General features: G+C 79.2%; 1 protein-coding gene across 3 annotated transcripts in view; it reads right to left on the minus strand.

The window, feature by feature from the left end:
• Positions 1-236, minus strand: part of AAED1 (AhpC/TSA antioxidant enzyme domain containing 1) — a 4,080-nt gene extending 3,844 nt beyond the window's left edge. For all 3 annotated transcript variants that reach the window (XM_010568685.1, XM_010568684.1, XM_010568683.1), the window contains exon 1: positions 48-236. In XM_010568685.1, coding sequence (XP_010566987.1) covers positions 48-230 — 183 coding nt within the window. In that variant the 5' untranslated portion in view covers positions 231-236. The remainder of the gene's footprint in view (positions 1-47) is intronic.
• Between the last annotated feature and the right edge of the window lie 14 nt (positions 237-250).

The following is a 250-nucleotide window of genomic DNA, read 5'->3' on the forward strand; positions in this document are numbered from 1 at the left end:
CCCCGCCGGGGGGGCAGCCCCCTCCCCGGCAGCCGCCCCCTCCTCACCCGCACGAACACCACGATGGCTTTTCGCTCCCCGTACAGGGCCTTGAAGGGGATGCTCCTCCCGTCCGCGTCCACCACCAGGCAGCGGGCGGCCTCCCGCAGCTCCCCCAGCTCCGGCCGCTGCCCGCAGTCCCGCGCCCGGCCGACCTGCTGCGTGACGGGGGGCACCGGGGGCCCGGCCATGGCCCGGCTCCGGCCCCGGC

The sequence above is a fragment of the Haliaeetus leucocephalus genome, unplaced genomic scaffold (genome assembly GCF_000737465.1).
Source record: "Haliaeetus leucocephalus isolate CR32 unplaced genomic scaffold, Haliaeetus_leucocephalus-4.0 Scaffold251, whole genome shotgun sequence".
Lineage (NCBI taxonomy): Eukaryota > Metazoa > Chordata > Aves > Accipitriformes > Accipitridae > Haliaeetus > Haliaeetus leucocephalus.